We start from the raw sequence: 22,467 nt of genomic DNA on the forward strand, positions 1-22,467 counted from the left end.
GCAGAATTAGAGATCTCGGGGGATTGTGGGGCTGAAGGAGATTACAGAGATAGGGAGGGGCGGGGCCATGGAGGGATTTGAAAACAAGGATGAGAATTTTGAAATCGAGGTGCTGCTTAACCGGGAGCCAATGTAGGTCAGCGAGCACAGGGGTGATGGGCGAACGAGACTTGGTGTGAGTTAGGACACGGGCAGCTGAATTTTGGATGGTGGTTTCTTGCTCACTGATTGACATGTTGTACACTGACTGGTTATGTACTCTATCTCTTTATCTAAACTTGGCCAGCATAAGTAACTGCGTGCAAAGCTCTTGGTCAAGCACATTCCCAGGTGCTGGTCATGACGATCTCCTAACAATTTAGACCCAAACCTATTTGGGATAACCACTCTTGCTCGCCACATGATACAATCTTTATCCACTGACAATTCATTCCTATGAACAAAGTATGAATGGATATTTTCCTCTGATACCTGGTTTGGCCATCCATTTGCTACATAATCATACACCTTTGACATAATTGGGTCACGTTTGGTTGCTTTACCAATCTCTTCAGCTGTGACTAGCAGCTCATCAATGTATGAGAAATAGAACACTTCTTCCTTATTAGGTGTAACTTGTGATGGGGATGGCAACCTGGACATAGCATCAGCATTACTGTGATCAGCTGATCGTCTGTATGTAAAGGGGGCATCTTTTTGCTGGTTTATGGTAATTTACCTGGCCAGCAGCCTTTGCCTCTGCGCTCTGACCAATTCCAACCTTTTACCTGGTTTACGGTAATTCACCTGGTCAGCAGCCTTTTGCTGCTGCACTCTAAACCAATTTACAAACAGCGGTTTCGAATCGCTACCCCTCCTTCAGTACTGAGTGGAGGAACTTATAATTAATGATATTAAAATGGACAAGTGGCTTGGATGAGAGAAAAATCAAGTTTTATTACCTAAATAAACTACAATCAAAAGAATAAACTATACCACACGAACACAGTAATTACAGTAAAACTATATAACAGGAGGTTGCAGATGGCGAAAACGAGGGATAAAATGGCTACAATGTTACTTAAACAATCTTAGCAATTACCCTTAAATCACCACCCCTTAACTCCTGCTAGGTTGCCTTGTTGAGGAGTCAGAACACCCTGCTCACCTGTGGTCCAGCGAAGTAAAGAGAGAGATAGCTTCTCAGCCGCTATCTTTATACCTGGTGAGGTCCTGCTGTTCTGCCCTGCAAGGGCTGTGTGCAAAATTCCCACCCAAAGGTTCCAATACACAAGAGAAAGCTGTGATTGGCTAACTCAGAGTGGTTGGACTGGGTTAATGTGTCTTCCGGAGCTCCCTGGGCTGAAACAAAAGGGAAATACAACTGCTCCATTGTCCAGAATGCTGGGTGATTTAAGCCCATTCAGTTCTTAAACGGTTCCCATTCAAGATCCAAAAGTCTCTTCTGCAGTTTAGATGTATCCACTCGATATACAAACAAATGCTAATAGCATTCAATTGCTTTGTAAACAAAGCATTGTCCTTTGTCAACGGGGAAGAACAGAGGTGGGGGTGTCTGCTGCCTGATCAACAACAACTGGTGTACAGATGTCCAGGTACTTTCACAACACTGTTCACCTAATTTAGAACTACTAACAATTAAGTGTCGCCCTTTTTATTTACCGAGGGAAATCTCTGCTATTCTCATGGCAGCAGTCTACATTCAGCCACAAGCTGATGCAAACGCTGCACTGAGTGAACTTTACAGTGAGGTCAGTAAACTTCAGAACCGGTATCCCGAGGCAGTTCCTATCATTGCGGGAGACTTCAACCATTGTAGTTTAAAGAAAGTATTGCCGAAATACTTTCAACACATCTCCTGTCCGACAAGAAATGGAAGAACTCTAGATCACTGCTATACAACAATAAAGCACGCCTACCGTGCCATTGCTCGGCCGGGCTTCGGCAAATCAGACCACATTTCCGTACTCCTACTTCCTGTTTACAAACAGAAGTTAAAGAGCACACCCACAACAGTAAAAACGGTGCGAAGCTGGACAGCGGACACAGAACTACAACTGCAGGGTGGGTTGGAAATAACGGACTGGAGTGTTTTCAAGAACCCAGACCTGGATGTGTACGCAGGTCACGTTACTGGATACATTAACAGACTGGTGGATGAATGCATTCCTACCAAGACTGTCCGTTTATTTCCTAACTGCAAACCATGGATGAACTCAGACATCTGCAACAAACTAAGAGAACGGCGTACCGCTTTCAAATCAGGGGACACCGAACTCTACAAGAAGGCCAAGTATGACCTCAGAAAGGCTACCAAAGCAGCAAAAAGAGACTATAAGAACAAACTAGAGTCTCAGTATGGCAGGGGCTCTGACACCAGACGCATGTGGCAGGGACTAAGGGCCATCACCAACTACAAGGGGAGCTCAGCGGGAGTCACCAACACCGATCCCTCCCCACCAGATGAACTGAATACTTTTTATGCTCGCTTTGAGAGGGAGAACACTGAGCTGGCCATCAAAACCCCCAGCCACCCAGAGGATTACACATTACAGCTGACTGAATCCAAGGTCCGGAGAACCTTCAGGAGGGTGAAAGCATGGAAGGCAGCCGGCCCAGACGGGGTTTCACCCCGTGTCTTCAAGACCTGCGCAGGCCAGCTGGCTCCTGTGTTCACGGACATTTTTAACATCTCATTGCAGCAGTCTGTTGTACCAGTGTGCTTCAAGGAAACAACCATTGTGCCGTTACCTAAAAAGACCAAGGTAACAGGCCTCAATGACTATCGTCCATGGCTCTGACATCCATAGCCATGAAGTGCCTGGAAAAGCTGGTCATGACACACATAAGCAGCATCATATCCGATTCCTTGGACCCGTTCCAGTTCGCATATAGGGCGAACAGGTCTGTAGACGATGCCATCTCCCTAACACTACACACTGCTTTGGAACACCTAGACAGGAGGGACACTTACGTCAGACTGTTGTTCATTGACTACAGTTCTGCTTTTAATACTATTATTCCCTCCAAGCTGGTCCTGAAATTGAGGGACCTAGGCCTGGGCACTCCCATCTGCAATTGGATTCTGGATTTCCTGACTGGTAGGCCTCAAGTGGTGAAAATAGGGAACAACACCTCATCCACTCTGGTTCTCAACACCGGAGCGCCACAAGGCTGCTGCCTCAGTCCTTGGCTGTACTCTCTGTTTACACATGACTGTACAGCCATACACAGCAATAACCAGATTATCAAGTTTGCTGACGACACCACAGTAATTGGCCTGATAAGCAACGATGACGAGACGGAGTACAGAGATGAGATAGCCCAGCTGATGAGATGGTGCAATGACAACAACCTTGCCCTGAACGTTGGCAAAACTAAAGAGCTCATCGTGGACTTCAGAAGCCACCGAGGGAACCATCGCCCCATCAGCATAGACGGGACACCAGTGGAAGTCGTCAGTTGCTTCCGATTCCTGGGTCTGCAGATCTCTGATGACCTGGCCTGGAACCATAATACTGAGGCTATGCTGAAGAAGGCACACCAGCGCCTTTACCCTCTACGGTGTCTGAGGAAATGCGGCATGAGCACACAGTGGCTTGTGAACTTTTACCGCGGCACCATAGTGAGTGTCTTGACGAGTGGTGTCAATGTGTGGTATGGTAACACCACTGCACAGAACAAGAAAGCCATCCAGAGAGTTGTGAATACGGCAGAAAAGATCATCGGGTGCGCACTTCCGTCCATCGAGGAGATCTTCCAGACCAGGTGCCGGAACAAGGCCCGCTCCATCATCCAGGACCTCAATCACCCTGGGCACAAACTGTTCCCCCTCCTGCGGCCCGGACGTCGGTACCGCAGCATCCGAACCAGGACCAGCAGGTTTAAGAACAGTTTCTATCCACAGGCAGTGCGCCTACTGAACTGCTAATCGCATTGCCCCATATATTATGGTTATATGTTTATGTAAATATATATATTATACTTATATTACCATATATTTATCATATTACATTACTATTATTTCCAGTGGTAATTGAGGCTTTTTTATACTATTCATCGTATCCTGCAACTTGGACTGTTATTGCTATACTTTTTGCTTATTTGCTTATTGTTTTTATTTATACTTGTTTTTATTTTTTTGCTTTTATATTATATGCTTGTATTGTGGGAGTGAGTGGGGGGTAAGCATTCCATTGTACTAGTTACATATGGCAATAAAATGATCTTGAATTTTGAATCTTGAATCTTGAATTAAAACGGACAAGTGGTTTGGATGAGAGAAAAATCAAGTTTTATTACCTAAATAAACTACAATCAAAAGAATAAACTATACCACACGAACACAGTAATTACAGTAAAACTATATAACAGGGGGTTGCAGACGGCGAAAACGAGGGATAAAATGGCTACAATGTTACTTAAACAATCTTAGCAATTCCCTTAAATCACCACCCCAAACTCCTGCTAGGTTGCCTTGCCGAGGAGTCAGAACACCCCGCTCACCTCTGGTCCCAGGAAGTAAAGAGAGTGATAGCTTCTCAGCAGCTATCTTATATACCTGGTGAGGTCCTGCCGTTCTGCCCTGCAAGGGCTGTGTGCAAAATTCCCACCCAAAGGGTCCAATACACAAGAGAAAGCTGTGATTGGCTAACTCAGAGTGGTTGGACTGGGTTAATGTGTCTTCCGGAGCTCCCTGGGCTGAAACAAAAGGGAAATACAACTGCTCTATTGTCCAGAATGCTAGGTGATTTAAGCCCATTCAAGATCCAAAAGTCTCTTCTGCAGTTTAGATGTATCCACTCGATATACAAACAAATGCTAACAGCATTCAATTGCTTTGTAAACAAAGCATTGTCCTTTGTCTTCGGCCATGTGGTGACAGCCATTTTTATCCTTGGAAATTTAAAAGCACAATGCCCAGGGATTCTTTAATCAAAAAAATTAATCTTCAGAACTGTAAATTATTGCAAATTCTTACATGTACTCAATGTCATACGTATATGCTGAGAAAATCAAGGCCCATCTCTGCATTCGGGCTGCAGCTAAGGTTGGAACTGGGGACTTTGGATGGAGAAATGCTGTCAGGGGCTTATGGTCAGTAACTATGGTAAACTTATGACCAAACAAGTATTTGTGAAACTTATTGACCCCAAAAATCAATGATAAAACTTCGCTTTCGATCTGCACATAATTCCACTCACTGGCACTGAGAGTGCCTGAAGCAAAAGGTCTCTCCTCCCCACTATCTAGTACATGAGAGATCACTGCCCCAACTCAGTATGGAGAGGTGTCACACGCTAACTTGATCTCCTTAGATACATCATAGTGGACTAACATGTTACTCTCTACTAATTGGCTTTTACACTCTTTGAATGCTGTGTCACATTCTTTTGACCAATTCCATGGGACCTGTTTTCTCAATAGCTCATTCAGTGGATGTAACAATGTAGCCAAGTTTGGGAAGAGCTTTCCGTAATAATTCAAAAGACCCAAAAATGATCGAAGTTCAGAGACATTCTTGGGAGTGGGTGCATTTCTGATTTACATCCAACCAAGGGAAAGTTGGATGCAATCATCTTTGTCTACTCTGTGCCCTAAGTACTCCACTGAGTTTTGAAACAACTCACACTTGTGAGCTGTTACTCGTACTCCATGCTTCTCTAACCGTTTGAGCACTTCATTCAACATCTCATTATGTATTTGCCTGTTTGGTGCTGAAATGAGTATGTCATCCAAATAACACACTACCCCTTCAATCCCTTGCAAAATTTGTTCATCACCCCCTGGAATATGTCGGGGGCAGAAGGCACTCGAAATGGTAGCCTATTGAACTGATATAGGCCTCGGTGAGTATTTATAGTCAAGCATGACTTGGACTCTTCATTCAACTCAAGTTGTTAGATCTAACTTCGAAAAGATCTGGCCACCTGTCAGTGTTGTGAACAAGTCTTCCACATTTGGGAATGTATTGGGTAGATTACACTCTAGAACCTGGTTTATGGTTACCTTATAATCACCACACAACCTTACCTTACCCTCTGACTTAGGTACAACAACAATGGGTGTAGCCCAATTACTCAGATCTACCTTAGAGATAATGTTCTCAGTTTCTAGCCTTTTGAATTCTTGCTCAACTTTCTCCTTGAGTGTGTATGGCATGGGACGCGACTGGTCTTGTGTCCTTCTGCACTCTGACACTCGCCTTGAAGTCTTGGATCGGACTGCCCGTTTCGCTGAACACCTTCGGATCCTGCTTAATGACATCATCTTTCGATGCAAATTTCACTTCCACACAAATAATCTCATTCCAATCCAGCTTCAGTGATCCCAACTAATTTCTACCTATCAAGGCAGGCTTGACTCCTGCCACTACTATGAGAGGCAAGCTCTGACACTGATCCTTGTATTTCACTGGTATGGTGACACTTCCTACCACAGGGATTTGCTCTCCTGAGTAGCCTCACAGCTCTACCTTCGATTTCTCTTGTCGATAGTCACACAACTTGTCGCAATATAGTGATTCCGGTACTACGCTCATGGATGCACCAGTGTTGATTTCCATGGGTAACCTGGTTCCTGCGACATCTATTTGGATGACGATACCTTGCGAATCGCCATTAGATACCTTTGTGAATCTCCAGAAACTCCTCGTCCTGCTGTTTCTCTTCAATGGTATGTTGTGTCTGGCGATTTCTACTTCTAGCATTGCCAGTCGGTTCACTCTTCTGTTGGCACGCCTTCAAAAGATGCCCAGTTTTCTTGCAGTAGAAACACTCTGCCTTCACATATGGACAGCTTTGAGCGATGTGTTGTCCCAGGCACCGATAGCATGACTTCAATGCACTGTTAGCTTGGCCAGTTGCTGAGGCCTTGGGGCCCAACTGCCTTTTACTTTTAGCCTGCAGCCGATTCACCTTGGTTGTCTGATGACTGGAAATTGTGCGGAACTCTCGGGAGTATCAGTCGGCCACATCCATCAACATAGCTGTCTGACAAGTCAAAAGTCAAGTTAGGGGTTGTCAACAATTAACTTCTGATACATTCATTTTTCAACCCACAAACAAAGTGGTCATGCAAAGCTCGGTCCTGAAAGTTTCCAAAATGACAGTGAATGGATAGCTTTTTTAAAGCTACAATGGACTCACTGATACCATCGTCATTTAATTGATCGCGTGTTCCAAAATGATAACTTCCAGCAATTTCCATGGGCTCAGGACTGTAGTGCTGCTCTAACTTGGTTAGGATTTCATTTAGTGGCGTGTCCTTCGGCTTGGCGGGAACAAGCACATTTTTCAGGGTTTCATACACCTCGGGGCCTGCTTCAGTCAAAAACTAGCCCGCTTCCTTTCTAAAACCGCCCGGTTATGGTTTACATCATCAGGGTCTTCGACAATACTATTCACGGTGAAAAACATTTCTAGCCACTCCACATATGCTCTGAAGGTCTCTTGGTCAGGATGGAACTCACCCAAGCGCCCTATTGTTCCCATAGGCACAGCCATCTGGACTCTGGCAACATCAACAGTTCAGCCACGTGTGCTCAAAATTTACCTTGGATTTTTAAGTTTTTCTGTAAAATGAAGAACCTCTAACTTTCCCTCCGTCGATTGGAAGGTTTATCCTCCAACAAAAATTTCAGCTAGGAAATCCACAAATACATCCTCATCACCAATTCTGTGCTATCTTTGGACACAGCATATATATACAGCAATAGCACAACATGGCTTCTGGTAAGAACTGTACTGCACATGGCTTTATTGTTATATACATCAGTAGTCCACCAGGTGGCTCTATTACACTCATATGACTGGCACATTTGCTGCTCCATGCAAGTGGCCATCCTTTCCATGGAACAGCACATCATCGCCATTGCCTGTGACACGGTGCTGCTCATGTTGGAGATGGACTCCTCCATTCTCTGCACATTTGCAGACATTGTGGTTGCAAAAGCTGCCAGAGCCTCATGCAATTGTTGCTCCCCCTCTAAGATCGCCCTCTTTCTCAATGGCCCCCAAGGCTCTGCATCTGCATGCAGCTCAGCAGAGCTTGGAGCATCCTGCACCCTCCGGCAAGCAGTCTCCTCTGCTGTCTTTGTCAACACCATCTTCTCTTGCTCACTTGTGAAGTGTGAGACACCAGGTGACAACATTAATGTATCTCGCACAGGACCCGCCGAGGTGTGTGTATCTGCGCTGGCGCTAGGTGCGCTTGGGTCTGCTGACTGTGCAACCTCAGAGGTTGGAGCTTCTTCTGAGGAGTCGTCTTCCTCCTGCGGCTGGAAAGTGGGAGAGTAAAGAGATGATTTAGAAATGTTATATTAAGAATGGGTAATGTTACCATTATGCACAGGATGAAAATTCACTGGCTGCTGACATCAGTCATCATATGAGTGACTGCTGTATGCCATGTGTCTGTGTGAGATGTAATTCTGTCACCAGGTTGCTGGGAGGTCCCCATCTTTCCGTCTCCCACCACCAGCAGCTCTGCAAATCATGATATCTCCGGGGCCCCCTCTTCTGCTGGAGTCAGTTGCGTCAATATTGGAGGACCACCTCCAGTTTTCTGCCTTTCCCTATTGTTGTGGGCTCTTTTCTCTTGCAGGCTCTTTTGTCTTGCAAGGTGGGAAAGAAGAGAACTTTGAGTGAAAGTGATGGAATGAGTGTAGGGAATGGGTGGGTGACATCTGTAGAGGGTGACTATGAGGGAATGGCGTGACAATGCCAAATGGCCTCCTTCTGTGGTGTTACTTGCTATGATTGCATTAGGATGAGGGTGAATGTTGGGTGGTTAGTCAGATGAGGATGTGGGTATATACATAGAGAGAGGGATGGGTGGACCTGGAAGGTATGTTGGTGTGAGGAATGATGTGCAGGAGTACGCTTGTGAAGGCAGAGTGATGGGGATGTGGTGACAGGCACATCAGAATAAAGGTGAGTGTGGGATTGCACTTACCTTTCCTGATCTCATGAGATCATTGAATCATTTCCTACACTGGATCCACGTCCTCTAGACAACATTCCTGCAGCTGATCTCCTCTCTGATCTCCAACCAGGCCCTGTTGGTGTCTTTGCGAAGCCTCTTGCGCTTATCTGCAGGGAACAGGACCTCCCTGCGTGCTCTCACTGCCTCCACTAGAATATTTAGGGATGCATCACTAAATCTGGGTGCAGCTCTTTACCTTTGTGTATTCACCTTTTAACGTGTGGGACAGTACTCAGACGTTTGTAATTGACCTTGCCCACTGCTCTAGCAACCTTCAAATGAGTTGTGTGCAAGGCTGCTTTAAATATCAGCACTGGAAACGAGCCATGGATGATGCCATCAGACCCGCTCCATTTAATTGGGCCAGGAAACACACATGACTGCTTTAAGTGGGGCCATTAAGTTAAAGTCGCCCTGAATAACGCGCTGAGCAAGACATCGCGTTCCCGACCTGCTATGCGGCCCGCACGCATCCAACCCGACTCCAAGGTCTGTGTGTCATTGCAGGTGAGTATCTTGCCCACCGATAGCACATATTGAAAAATTGGCACACAATGCACATGATTCTCATATAAAATGAGTGTCTGGGAAATCATGCAAAGCACAAAACCAAACTTCTAAAATATGTTGCTACCAAGACTCTCGACCAGCAGTAGAGTTTGAACAGTACCAACTTATGAGTAATGTCGAGCTATGAAATCCAGTAATCTTTTCCTATAGTTTGCGAAGCTTGAAATATAGAAGATGCATCAGCTAAGTTACAGTGACAAACGAGCATCTTTTCTTTTATACTGAAGCTTTACTATTGTGATAGGGTGCATGCTCTTAATTATTTCTTTCATTGGCCTTAATTTTTAACCAGAATATTCTAACCATCAGTAAAATCAACCCTTTTCCTCTGTATAACTCTGCTCAGCTAGCTCCACGTTTCCTCTAAAATTTGCCAATGCATTGGCATCAATTTGTCTGATAAATTGATCATACAGGTTCATGGATATTATGGAGGGTAACCCTAGTTAATTTGGGTTTGTTGGTAAACAAGTCATAAAACCAATTCAGTCAGTTCCACCAACTATGAGACGCTAGCAGTGAACTTCAACATGCTAGTTAAATTTAGAACAGTCTATTCACTGTGTACTACTGTATTACCATTCCTGAAACAGAAACAGTCTTTAAGGAGAATTGATGCGTCATTTCAATACAACAGTTCTATAGGTATTTTTCAGGAAGATGGAATAGTGCTTGATGGAACAAAGGATAGAATGCTTTTTAGCTAATGGCAGCACTAAGGCAGGGGAAGTGACAATATTGGTTCCTTTGTATACTGGTGGCAGTTCTGTTATGTAAACTCATATCCACTACAAAATGGATTGAATACAGGAGACAATTTAACATAATAAATTCTGGAGTGCGGAAGCGGGGCTCAGCCATCAGCAATCTCCCTCTGTGGTTCTGTACTTTTTTCACTTGTTTGTTCCTCAGGGCAGCCAATTTCTCGGAGTGGGCTTAAAACAGGTGTAAGGCCCCCTCATTAGCATATGCAAGACCCTAATGTCTGTTTTAGGCAGCTGCCCTGCACACCTGAAAATCATCCAAGGGTAATACGGTGGCCAATGTTCTTCAGGCGCCCTTGGGGCGCAAGTCATAGCCCTATGAAATTGGGAATTTTTGTCACCATTTTCTGTCTGGCACAATGATGACCATTTTCTACCCCATAAAAATGTTATTCATACTGTAATGCAAATAAGATGACTATCAGGTCACCTCAAAATTTTCACTTTTCTAAAGGATAACTCCATAACCTGTTCAATCTTTCCCGATAGTTTTCAGTTCTGGTACCATCCTTGTTAATCATTTTTACACTTTCTCTTGTGCTTCTATGTCTTTTTTATAGTATGGAGACCAGACCTGTGCACAGTATTCCAAGTGTGGCCTGACCAGGGACCTATACAAGTTTAACATAACTTCACTGCTTTTGAATTCTATGCCCCTAGAAATAAATCCCAGTGCTTTGTTAGCATTTTTAATTGCTTTGCTGACCTGCTATATTACTTTTGTTCACCTGTATCCCTAGATCCCTTTGCTCTTCTACCCCATTCATTTTCTTATTTTCTAAGGTGTAGGTGATGTTTCTATTTTTCCTACCAAAGTGCGTCACCTCACAGTTATCTGTTAAAGTTCCTTTTCCACTTAATTACCCAGTCTGCAAGTTTTCTAATGTATTCTTGTATTATGTTGCATTCTTCCTCAACATTAGCTATACCCCCCAGTTTGGTATTATCCACAAATTTGATACTGTTCGTAAGTACAAATCATTGTGAATTATGAATAACAGTGGTCGCAGCACTGATCCTTGTGGAACACGATTTTCTACCTTCCTCCAATCTGAATAATTACCCTTTGCCTCTACTCACTGCTTTCTATATTTTAACCAGTTTGCTATCCATTCAGCTATTTGTCCCTTGACTCCACATGGCCTAACCTTTGTCATGAGCCTACCATGTGGTACCTTATCGATAGCCTTTTGAAAATCCAATTATATGACATCTACTGCATTAACCTTGTGTACTCTTTCCATTACCTCTTCAAAGAATTCTATCAGGTTAGTTAAGCATGACTTAGCCCTTTGGAATCCATACTAACTATTTTTAATTATATTTTCTGTCTCTAGACACACTTATTTTGGTATAGACTCCAGTATCTTTCCTATCACTGACATTAAGCTGACTGGTCTATAGTTCCCAGGTTTTGTTCTAACTCACTTTCTCTATATAGAAACAATATTAACTGTCTTGCCAGTCATCTGGCAATATTCCCACTTCTATGGAACATACATATATATAACTAGTGCCTCTGCTATATCCTCCCTCATCTCCTTGAGTATGCGTGGGTGCATGCCATCTGGACCTGGGGTTTTATCCTCTTTTAGTTTTGCTAGTTTGTCAATTATTTTCTCCATTTCTATCCCAACTGTATTAATATTCTTTTTAAGCTCATCTTCTAGTAAAGTGTTTATTTCATTACCTACTTTAGTAAAAACTGAGGTAAACAAGTTATTCAATACTTCTGCCATTTCTCTGTCAATACCTGTGAGTTTATCTTGCTCATCCTTTGGTGGCCCTATCCCTACTTTAATTTTCTGTTTGTTATTTATGTGTGTATAGCACGCTTTATTATTTATTTTTATATTCCTTGATAATTTGATTTTGTAATTTCTCTTTGCCTTGCTGATGGGTTTTTTAACTTCTCTCCTACGTTCTTTGTATTCCCTTTTGTCCTCCTCTCCAATAGTATCTAAATACTTTTTATATGTCTTTCTCTTTTAGATTCAATTTTCCCTTTAATTCTTTATTCATCTGTGGTGCCCCATGATTAGTTTGCTTGTTTTTGGTTTTTAGTGGAATACATTTCTCTTAAACTCTATTGATTACCCTTTAAAAGATTTCTCACTGGTCTTCTGTTTCTTTATTTTTCAAGCTTTTCACCCAGTTTACCATCTTTAGTTTCACCCTCATTTCCTCATAATTTGATCTATTACCTTAGTCTTTGTCCTACTTATGTCACTCTCGATCCTAATCTTGAACCTTACTATGTTGCGATCACTACTACTAAGATGCTCTCCTCCTATCTGTTCTGGTTCATTACCCATTACAAGATCCAGCAGTGATTTTTTTTTCTCTTGTTGGACTTTTTGTATACTGAGTGCGAAAGGAGTCCTATAAACACTGTATATACTCGATCCCCTTTCTCCTTTTGCTACTTCTGCCTGACAGTTTATTTGGGGGTAGTTGAAATCTCCCATGATTATTATTCTATGCCTGCTACCCACCTCGTAGATTTGCTTACATATTTGTTCCTCCAATTCCCTTCCACTATTTGGTGGTCTATCGTGTATCCCTATTAGGGCGATGGGTCCCTTCTTATCTTTTAACTGAATCCATATTTGGTAGGAAGAATGAGGGGAGGCAATATAAATGAAATAATACAATTTTAAAGAGTGTGCAGAAACAGAGAGACCTGGGGGTGTATGTACACAAATCTTTGAAGGTGGCAGAACAAGTTGAGAAGGCTGTTAAAAAAACATACGGGATCCTTGGCGTTATTAAAGAAAGAAATAAAGACTTGCATTTATATAGCTACTTTCACGACCTTAGGATGTCCAAAAGTGCTTTACAGCCAATGAAGTACTTGTGAAATGTAGTCACTGTTGTAATGTAGGAAACGTGGCAGCCAATTTGCGCCCAGCAAGCTTCCACAAACAGCAATATTCAACAACATTACCATCGCCGACTCCTCCACCATCAATATCCTGGGGGGTCACCATTGACCAGAAACTTAACTGGACCAGCTACATAAATACTGTGGCAACAAGAGCAGGTCAGAGGCTGGGTATTCTGCAGCAAGTATCTCACCGCCTGAATCCCCAAAGCCTTTCCAACATCTACAAGGCGCAATTCAGGAATGTGATGGAATACTCTCCACTTGCCTGGATGAGTGCAGCTCCAACAACACTCAAGAAGCTCAACACTATCCAGGAAAAAGCAGCATTGAATGGCAGAGCAGGCTAGAGGGGCCGAATGGCCTACCCCTGCTCCTATCTTCTATGTTTCTAGCCCACATCCCATGAACAAATAAAAAAAATGAAGACAATAGGTAATTAAAATGGTAATGAGTTAAGTTTTGATGGTGTTTTTCCATAAACTATAAGTAATTAGCAATTCATTAGGCTGTCATGGCAATTGATAAAACCCACTGAGTTGGGAAGTTTCTGTCTGATTCCTTTTAGCTGTGAACAGATGGAAATTAAAAGGAAACAGGGACAGAGGCACAGATAGGTTAAAAAAACAGAATGCTACAAGGACAGTCAGGTCCAACAAAGGCTATGCGATGGTTAGAATGCAGGAGAGCAGTTACATGTTATACTTTATTTAAGACAAACCACTGATGTGGGGAAGCATAGCATGTTCATTACTTTGAATAATTATGTGACAACAACTTGCACTGATTGAATTAAGTAAATCTCATAACTGTTGCTATCTGTTCACTTGTGAAATAAAGCAGCTTAATGATTCGCATCTGGTCTCATCTCACCAGGTGTTTTCTTGATCTGCCTTCAAAGTGATTGAAGAAGCACATGAAAAAAAAATCACAAAGAAATACTATTATTACCTCCCTGGGTTACACTTTTATAGAATGGCCATGCTCCTAAATATAAAAATGCTCAAACTGCCTACAGGAGTGACTAACACTAGTAAAGGATATCTAAGGCACAGGCTTTTCTTCATGACAACTACCCTTATCTATTTTTGAAAACTCCCCTTAGGCCTTCATTCCCCTTTAAGCACAGTAGAAACTTACACAACATTTATGAGCCATTTTATTACATTTATCATTTTTTAACGTCAGAGGTTATTTCAGAATTCTGCCTGCATTTGACGATTGGAAGTATTTAGTTTACATTATAGAACAGACCAAATTCCAATTACAATTTGACATTGCAAATGAGTGAAAATATGGGAAGACTGATGAAATGTCTTCAAAGCCAATTCTTCATAGACAAGTTAATTCTTTCCTAGTTTCCTGTGACCTGTAAAAGCAATAAATTCATTTCATGTGATCCATGATCACAATCCCTTTCCCTTTTTAAACATTTCATTTTACACACACTCACTTCCTTAGAATCATAGAATGGTTACAGCACAGAAGGAGGCCATTTGGCCCATCGAGCCCGTGCCGGCTCTCTGCAAGAGTACTTCAGCTAGTCCCACTCCCCTGCCCTTTCCTTGTAGTCCTGCAATTCTTTTTCCTTCAGGTACTTATCCAATTCCCTTTTGAAAGCCACAATTGAATCTGCCTCCACCACCCTTTCAGGCAGTGAATTCCAGATCCTAAACACACGCTGCGTAAAATTTTTTTCCTCATGCCGCCTTTGGTTCTTCTGCCAATCACCTTAAATCTGTGTCCTCTGCTAAGCTCTGGAATTCTCTGCCTAAACCTCTCCGCCTCACTACCTCTCTTTCCTCCTTTAAGACGTTCCTTAAAATCTACCTCTTTGACCAAGCTTTTGGTCACCTGCCCTAATTTATCCTTATGTGGATCGGTGTCAAATTTTTTGTCTTAAAATACTCCTGTGCAGCGCCTTGGGACGTTTTACTACATTAAAGGCACTATATAAATACATGTTGTTGTTCTGGTTCTCGACCCTTCCACCAATGGGAGCAGATTCTCTCTATCTACTCTGTCTAGACCCCTCATGATTCTGAACACCTCCGTCAAATCTCCTCTCAACCTTCTCTGCTCTAAAAAACAACCCCTTCTCCAGTCTATCCACATAACTGAAGTCCCTCATCCCTGGAACCATTCTAGTAAATCTTTTCAGCACCCTCTCTAAGGCCGTCACATCCTTCATCTTATATTCACCACATGTCATCAATCTTTTATTCCTCTCTGCAGTTGCATATCTCTGTCTCACTGAATGAAATTCTGCAGACCTTACAAAACTAATTTCTTATAGGTTGAGTTTCATTACATTTTTCAACAGATAACGCATTCAGTGCAGAGATCAGTCCTCACCTGATGTGCCTTTTGTTGGATACTTCTTTTCTCAAATAAGTAAAGACTAAGGTTGAATTGCTGAAAGCATCGGCAACAACAAAGCATTCTTAAACATTAACAAAAAAGAAGCAGCTAGCTGTTTAGCTCGCTTTATTCACTGATATTTAGTACTACAGATAAGGGGGTAGAGTTTTCGCTTTGGGCGCAATCGGCGATTGTGACACTCAAACTTATTTGCATATCACCACATGCTAAATCTGCCCTGAACCAGGGCAATCAGGCAGCGTTTAAAAACTTAATTAAAGAAAAAAAATGTTTGCTTTAAAAATATTCCTTGATATTGGTAACTTGGTAAAGTTTGATTAATGCAGCTGAAAATGGGTTTATCACAAAAAATAAATCAGTGTCAATCTGCCGCCTGTCTGTAAGTAACCCGATTTAAAATGACTGAAAATGACTTTCAAAAAAAATACCGAACTATTTTCTAGTTAGATTGGGGTACAGCAGTGGGTTCCTTAGTAAATTTTAAAAAAATCAAAACCTTTCAATACGTATCTATTAGTGTCCATGCATCCAAATGTTTCAGCTTAATTTTTGGAGTCGCCTCGAAGACCTGCAAACGAGCGCAATTAGCGGAAACTCCCAATCATGATTAATTCACCCTGGGACCATGACCAGTTTTGTGGGCCAGGCCGGCTTCTAGCACAGTTTTTAAAACAAGCGCAAAAGATCACGGAAACTCGAGTTTGCGTTGAATGCAATTTGCGCTTAGATTTACAGAATCTTTTGAGCCGGTTATGTTGATATCGGGGGAATTGTGCCAAATAAAACAGCGCAATTGAGCAGAAACTCTAGGCCAAGATGCTGAATTTCTTGTAATGCTACAGAGAGATTTCCTGTTACATTTCATATGGTGTGATGTGCCTCAATAATCCCGAGACTCGATGTTAGCGAAACAAAACAAGGCTTTTATTAACTTAGAAGATAACACGCAGTGGAGAGAGGTATCTTCCCTGGAGGTCTGCAGTACTGGCTGTGAGGCCAGACTGAGCTGGCTTACATAGAGGCCAGGTATGGGCGGAGCCCTACACACAACACATTCCATACATTCCAATACACAATACAATGGTGAGGAGAAACCTGAAACCAACCACAGTCACAGGCAATACAATGGTAAGGGGGAACCTGAAACCAACCACAGTCACAGGCAGTGATGAATGGAATATTTCATCACATTCACCCCTTCTATAGATTTAGTCTGTTCGGGGGTTTGGTAGTCCTCTGCGACCGACGTGGCTGTTGTGGTGTCGAGGGTGTCGGCTGGGTGTCCCCGGTGGCCTCCTGGGTCTCTGCCGGGGGTGCCGCCAGGGTTGTTGAAGGGGTAGTTGGTGGGGGTGCCGTTGGTCGATGTTCTTCCGGGGGTGATGAAAGAGTAGTGGGTGGGTAAGAGTTGCTGTGGTCGTTGTTGCTGCTATTGCCGTGGTTGTTGTCGTTACCGGCTGGGGCGACGTCTTTTATTGACACGGTGTCCTCCCTTCTGTCGGCGTGCCGGACATACGCGTATTGGGGGTTGGCGTGGAGTAGGTGCACTGGCTCCACGAGAGGGTCCGTCTTATGGCCCCTCACATGCCTTCGCACGAATACCGGACCCGGGGTGGAGAGCCATGATGGCATGGATACGCCTGAGGTGGATTTCCGGGGGAAGCTAAACATTCGTTCATGAGGCGTGGCATTAGTGGCAGTACACAATAGCGACCGTATCGAATGGAGCACATCTGAGAGGACTTCCTGCCAGCGGGAGATAGGGAGGCCCTTGGTCCTTAGAGCTAGAGTGACTGCTTTCCATACTGTCCCGTTCTCTCGCTCCACTTGACCGTTACCCCGGGGGTTGTAGCTGGTGGTACGGCTCGTGGCGATACCCCTGGACAGCATGTACTGGCGTAGCTCTTCACTCATGAAGGACGCCCCCCTATCCGTGTGGATGTAGCTCGGCATACCGAACAGGCAGAACAGGCTGTTGAGGCATTTAATGACCGTGGCGCTGGTCATGTCTGGGCAGGGGAAGGCGAATGGGAACCGGGAGTATTCGTCCACAATGTTCAGGAAGTAAACATTGCGGTCGACGGACGGGAGGGGGCCCTTGAAATCTAAGCTGAGCCGCTCAAAGGGCCGTGTAGCTTTGATTAAGTGGGCTCTATCAGGGTGGTAGAACCGAGGCTTGCACTCAGCGCAAGTGCGGCAGTTCCTGGTCAGAGACCGAACTTCCTCAATCGAGTAGGGTAAGTTGCGGGACTTTATGAAGTGGAACAGCCGCGTGACCCCTGGGTGGCAGAGGTCGTTGTGGAGGGTCTGTAGCCGATCCCCGGTGGTGCTGGCACACATCCCTCGTGAGAGGGCACCTGGGGATTCGTTAAGGGCCCCTGGCCGGTAAATGATGTCATACTCGAAGGTGGAGAGCTCGATCCGCCACCTAAGAATCTTATCATTTTTGATCTTCCCCCTCTGTTTATTATTGAACATAAACGCTACCGACCGCTGGTCGGTAAGTAGGGTGAAGCGTTTTCCGGCTAGGTAGTGGCGCCAGTGGCGCACTGCCTCCACGATGGCTTGGGCCTCCTTTTCCACGGAGGAGTGTCTGATCTCGGGCCCTTGGAGGGTCCTCGAGAAGAAAGCTACGGGCCGCCCCGCCTGGTTGAGGGTGGCCGCCAAGGCAAAGTCAGACGCATCACTTTCCACTTGAAATGGAGTGTTCTCGTCCACTGCCTGTAGCGTGGCCCGCTCAATATCCTGCTTAATGCTTTTGAAGGCGGCGTGGGCCTCAGCAGAGAGCGGAAAAGAGGATGCTTTCAAGAGGGGGCGGGCTTTGTCGGAGTAGTTGGGGACCCATTGGGCATAATAAGAAAATAACCCCAGGCACCTTTTCAGGGCTTTGGGAGTGTTGGGCAGGGGCAGCTCCCGTAGGGGGCGCAATCGGTCGGGGTCTGGTCCGATTTCCCCATTCTCCACCACGCTGCCTAGTATGCAGAGGCGCGTGGTGTTGAAAACGCACTTGTCCTCGTTGTAGGTGAGGTTGAGTTTTTGTGTGGTTTTCAGGAACCTCTCGAGGTTCGAGTCGTGATCCTGCTGGTTGTGACCGCAGATGGTGACGTTGTCGAAGTAGGGGAAGGTTGCCTGCAAGTGGTGGTCATCGACCATGCGATCCATCTCCCTCTGGAAGACCGAGACCCCATTCGTCACCCCAAAGGGGACTCTGAGGAATTGGTAGAGGCGTCCGTTCGCCTCGAAGGCAGTGTACGGGCGGTCCTCTGGTCTGATAGGGAGCTGGTGGTACGCTGACTTGAGGTCGATGGTGGAGAACACCCGGTATTGGGCGATTTGGTTCACCATTTCTGATATGCGGGGTAGCGGGTAGGCGTCTAGTTGGGTGTACCTGTTGATCGTTTGGCTATAGTCGATCACCATCCGTTTCTTCTCGCTACCCCTTACCACCACCACTTGGGCGCGCCACGGGCTATTGCTGCATTCAATAATGCGCTCTTTCAGGAGCCTGTCTACCTCGGTTGCGATAAACCGCCTGTCCTCCCAGCTGTACCTCCTGCTTTTGGTCGCTATTGGCCGGCAGTTAGGGGTAAGGTTCGCGAATAGCGAAGGCGGCTTTACCTTCAGGGTAGCCAGGCCGCACACTGTGAGGGGCGGCTGGGACCCACCGTACTTGAGCGTGATGCTTTGGTGGTTGCACTGGAAATCCAGGCCCAAGATCACGCTCGCGCATAGATTCTTCATGATTAATACTTTAAAATTATCGTATACAGTCCCGTTAACGGACAATTGTACCGTGCAGTAACCCAGAATGGTCGATGTCTGGGTTTTATCAGCCATAGAGATGGTACCCCGAGTAGGGACCACCTTTAGGGAGAGTTGTCGTGCCAGTTCCGGGTGGATAAAACTCTCCGTGCTTCCACTGTCAATTAAACATTTAACCCCGCACCCGTTTACCTCGATGTCCACCATTGATTTGGATAGCGGGTGGGGCCTGGTCTGGTCCACTGTGACCGATGCCACTGTTGGGCCCTGATCGAGACAAGATGGCGTCCGCGCTGTCTGCTCACAAGATGGCGGACCCCACGAGGTCGGGCAAGATGGCGTCCAAGATGGCCGCTCCCACGGCGCACACGTGGCGGTGGCGGGTCTTGGTTTTCCAGCGGGGTTCCCTCTGCACACCTTCCCAAAGTGCCCCTTCTTACCGCACTTAAAGCAGGTGGTGCCTTTCGCCGGGCACAGGTTTCTGGTGTGCTTTGGCTGCCCGCAGAAGTAGCAGTTGGGTCCCCGACGCGTCGCGGCTGTCGTAGGGCTTCTGGGGGGAGAGCGGGGCCCCGACGGTGTTGGGCTGCCGGGCGGGGAAGATGCCTTCCAAGATGGCGGCGCCCTTGGTGCACACGTGGCGGCGTGGACGGCGCGGGCTGAAGAGTAGGCATCCGAGTTTCTCTGGGCCACATCCAGGGATCGCGCGGTGTCCGCAGCCTGTTTCAGGTCCAATCCCGTTTTTTCCAGCAGTCTTTGCCGGATGTAAGTGGAGCTGAGGCCTGTGATAAAGGCATCGTGAACAAGCTCGTCGGTGTACACTGCGGCTTTTACATCTCGGCACTTGCAGTCTTTGCCAAGCATTTTCAGGGTGCCTAGGAACTCCTCCACCGATTCCCCAGGTCGCTGTGCGCGAGTGGCGAGCAGATGCCTAGCATACACCTCATTCGTAGGTTGCTGGTAATGCGCCTTTAAGATGTCGCAGGCGGCCAGGTACGTGTCGGCGTCTTGGATGAGGGGGTAAACCCGGTGGCTTACCCAATTCCGCAGAATTCCGAGTTTCATACTCGCAGCGTCCGTAGCGTCTTTGACGGCTGCGGAATTGTCCAGGAAGAATTCCATACACATAAACCAGTGTCCGAAGTGTGCTGATGCGTCCGGAGCATGCTGATCCAAATCCAAACGTTCGGGTTTCAGGAGTTGATCCATTGTGTTGAAAAATAAGTTAATAAAATTGATGTGCCTCAATAACCCCGAGACTCGATGTTAGCGAAACAAAACAAGGCTTTTATTAACTTAGAAGATAACACGCAGTGGAGAGAGGTATCTTCCCTGGAGGTCTGCAGTACTGGCTGTGAGGCCAGACTGAGCTGGCTTACATAGAGGCCAGGTATGGGCGGAGCCCTACACACAACACATTCCATACATTCCAATACACAATACAATGGTGAGGAGAAACCTGAAACCAACCACAGTCACAGGCAATACAATGGTAAGGGGGAACCTGAAACCAACCACAGTCACAGGCAGTGATGAATGGAATATTTCATCACATGGTGTGATATTATATCACTTACAGTGCTTACATAACAATCCCTGTATGCCCTCCTTCCGGCCACATGATGTGATCACAAGAATAGATTCCACATACCAAGGAAAAAAGCTGGAGACCCGCAAAAATCAAAGTGAAATGATCTATATTCGGTAATAGACCGCTGGGTAATCGGAAGTTTATAATATCATCTTTTGAGTTCAGATTATGTTGACTGTTCAAGATTTATTGTGATTTATGGCACCATAACGAACTATGTGTGCAGTAACTGGAGACTTGGGAGAGGCACTGGAGACAGAGAAAAGATAGGTAACAGAAGAGGTTCCCAGAGATAGAGCAGAAAGGTGAGGTGGGGGTTCAGAAGAAAAGTTGGCAGCAGAATAAGAGTTAGTAAGCTGGGCATTCAGAAGAGCTCTTGATAACAGATGCTGAGAGATTTGATATAGAAAGGATATAGAAAGGAACTTGACAGAGTTGCAAGAGATGGAGAAGATATTTGCCAGTATAAATAAGATGATAGGGAACTAAGTAAAGACATAGAGAGCCATAGCAGAAACGACAACCTCAGATCTTCGTGCTCAAAAGAAAAATATCAGAGAAATTGCTGATGAGGTCACAAGTTCACGAGGCCTTTGTTCCCATGTAGTCACAACAACACGAGAGGAAGACATGCACCAATCCAATGGCCTGTGACACTATTAACTAGAACCTCAAGGCTGTACATAGGCCATTTCTCAAGACTTACCCCCCACCATTCTGTACCAAGTAAACTGAACCATGTATAAAAGAAAAAGAAAGACTTGCATTTATATAGCATCTTTCACGACCACCGGGCGTCTCAAAGCGCTTTACAGCCAATGGAGTACTTTTGAAGTGGAGTCACTGTTGTAATGTGGGAAACGCAGCAGCCAATTTACACTCAGCAAACTCCCACAAATAGCAATGTGATAATGACCAGATAATCTGTTTGTTATGTTGGTTGAGGGACAAATATTGGCCAGGACACCGGGGATAACTCCCCTGCTCTTCTTCAAAACAGTGCCATGAGATCTTTTATATCCACCCGAGAGAGCAGATGGGGCCTCGGTTTAACGTCTCATCCAAAAGACAGCACCTCCAACAGTGCAGCAATCCCTCAGCACTGTACTGGAGCGTCAGCCTAGCTTTATGTGCTCAAGTCCCTGGAGAGGGGCTATGAACCCACAACCTTCTGACTCAGAGGCAATTATGTTACCAACTGAGCCACAGCTGACACTAATAATGGCCCAAAAATTCGGGACTCCACGGGTGAGTACGCATGGGGTACTCACCCATAAGCCCAATGGAAATGTCGGTTTCCTGCATGCACTGCGCATGCGCAGGAAACCGGCACTTCCATTCCCCTGAAAGAAGGGGTTAAAAGGTCGAATGCGTGTGCAGGAGAGGCTGCGCGTGTGCATCGAACTTACGTTTTTTTTGCAGGTTTTCCCGGGAGGGTAAGTCTCCAGAAGTTACACATATAAAAAGCAGTCGCAAGGTCTGCTTTTTACAAGGTAAGTGGTGAATTAATTAAAATTAAAACATTTTTTCCACAG

The 22,467-nt window shown here is 45.2% G+C and overlaps 1 protein-coding gene across 2 annotated transcripts in view; it reads left to right on the forward strand.

Annotated features, from left to right (window-relative positions):
• LOC147123241 (gamma-aminobutyric acid receptor subunit beta-1-like) overlaps positions 1-22,467 on the forward strand; it is a 779,888-nt gene that overhangs the window by 212,343 nt on the left and 545,078 nt on the right. Inside the window, exon 1 of one of the 2 annotated variants that reach the window (XM_085969672.1) lies at positions 9,398-9,492. The exons of the other annotated variant lie outside the window; for it this stretch is intronic. Within the exon in view, the coding sequence (XP_085825798.1) occupies positions 9,442-9,492 (51 nt within the window). The 5' untranslated portion in view covers positions 9,398-9,441. Of the gene's footprint in view, positions 1-9,397; positions 9,493-22,467 lie in introns of those variants that run through there. 2 annotated transcript variants of the gene reach the window in all.

The sequence above is a fragment of the Somniosus microcephalus genome, chromosome 2 (genome assembly GCF_052327205.1).
Source record: "Somniosus microcephalus isolate GS21.2 chromosome 2, FLI_Smic_1.0, whole genome shotgun sequence".
NCBI classification, from domain to species: Eukaryota; Metazoa; Chordata; class Chondrichthyes; order Squaliformes; family Somniosidae; genus Somniosus; species Somniosus microcephalus.